The 1,239-nt window shown below is 48.1% G+C and overlaps 1 protein-coding gene across 1 annotated transcript in view; it reads left to right on the top strand.

Moving 5' to 3' along the window:
- Positions 1–40: 40 nt before the first annotated feature.
- LOC106817093 (fibropellin-3-like) overlaps positions 41–1,239 on the top strand; it is a gene marked incomplete at its 3' end in the record, with an annotated part of 8,243 nt that continues 7,044 nt past the window's right edge. The window contains 1 exon segment of the mRNA XM_014821741.1: positions 41–430. Coding sequence (XP_014677227.1) covers positions 163–430 — 268 coding nt within the window.

Below are 1,239 nucleotides of genomic sequence, written 5' to 3'. Positions count from 1 at the left end.
AGAGGTAGAGAGAGAGAGAAAAAGAGAGAGAGAGAGAGAGAGAGAGAGAGAGAGAGAGAGAGAGAGAGAGAGAGAGAGAGAGAGCGAGAGCAAGAGAAGAGGAGTGGCACACTGCCCGTGAAGAGGAGGATATAGTGCAGGTAGAGCCGGCGCGGTGTGGTTATGGCCGGACGGACGCGATGGCAGCAGCGTCTGCCTACGTTACGATGCCCTGCATCAGTAGCAGGATCACATCTCCGCATCCTAGCAACCATGACAACCATGGTGATGGTGGTGGTTGCCATCACGATATCCGGTGTTGTCGGACAGACCAGTGGTGTGCCAGCAGCTACATCAGCAGCTACTACTACTGCAGCAACAACTACAGCAGCTACTACAGCGTTCTTCCCCACGACAGAGGCAGCGACATCAAGTATAGTGCCTGCTGAAGGTATCAAGTGATTCATTCCCCGATATCTCGTACAATTAAAGGCCCAAGGATAATAAGAGCTAGCTGTCTACATTTCCACACGTTGCACATTGTGAAAATGAATTGTGTACAGCGCTTTATATATCCATGAATTGAACCTAACCCGACATCCTGAGTGATCAGTCATAATCGACCATCTAGTCATAGCTCTAGTACTATATTCCTTGTTGCCACAGACGCCCTGGGCAACAAGGGCTGTAGTACTAGAGCTATCATATGAGATCATTTGGTCATAGATGAACTTCGCATACAGTATAATAGCTCTACCGGTGTGTAGCCTCTAGCTCCCCACTACGCTCCCGCCCGCGCTGTCCCATGNCTGTAGGGTTAGTTACTATGATAGGGTACATTCTACCCCCTACCCTTACCCTGTAGGGTTATTATGGTGGGTTGCATTCTACCCCCTACCCTTACCCTTACCCTGTAGGGTTAGTTACTATAGTGGGTTACATTCTACCCCCTACATTCACTCTTACCCTGTAGGGTTACTATGATAGGTTACATTCTACCCCCTACCCTTACCCTTACCCCGTAGGGTTACTATTATATGTTACATCCTGGTTACATTCTACCCCAGGGCTACCATTACCCTGTAGGGTTCCAATGTTGGGTAAAATTCTACCCCCTACATTCACTCTTACCCGGGCCTCTAGGGTTACTATGATAGGTTACATTCTACCCTTACCCTTACTCTGTAGGGTTACTATGATAGGTTACATTCTACCCTTACCCTTACCCTGTAGGGTTATTATGATAGGTTACATTCTACC

This window comes from Priapulus caudatus, unplaced genomic scaffold (assembly GCF_000485595.1).
Source record: "Priapulus caudatus unplaced genomic scaffold, Priapulus_caudatus-5.0.1 Scaffold1593, whole genome shotgun sequence".
NCBI classification, from domain to species: domain Eukaryota; kingdom Metazoa; phylum Priapulida; class Priapulimorpha; order Priapulimorphida; family Priapulidae; genus Priapulus; species Priapulus caudatus.
Note: the sequence above shows the minus strand (reverse complement) of the source record. Positions and strands in the feature narration are given on the sequence as shown.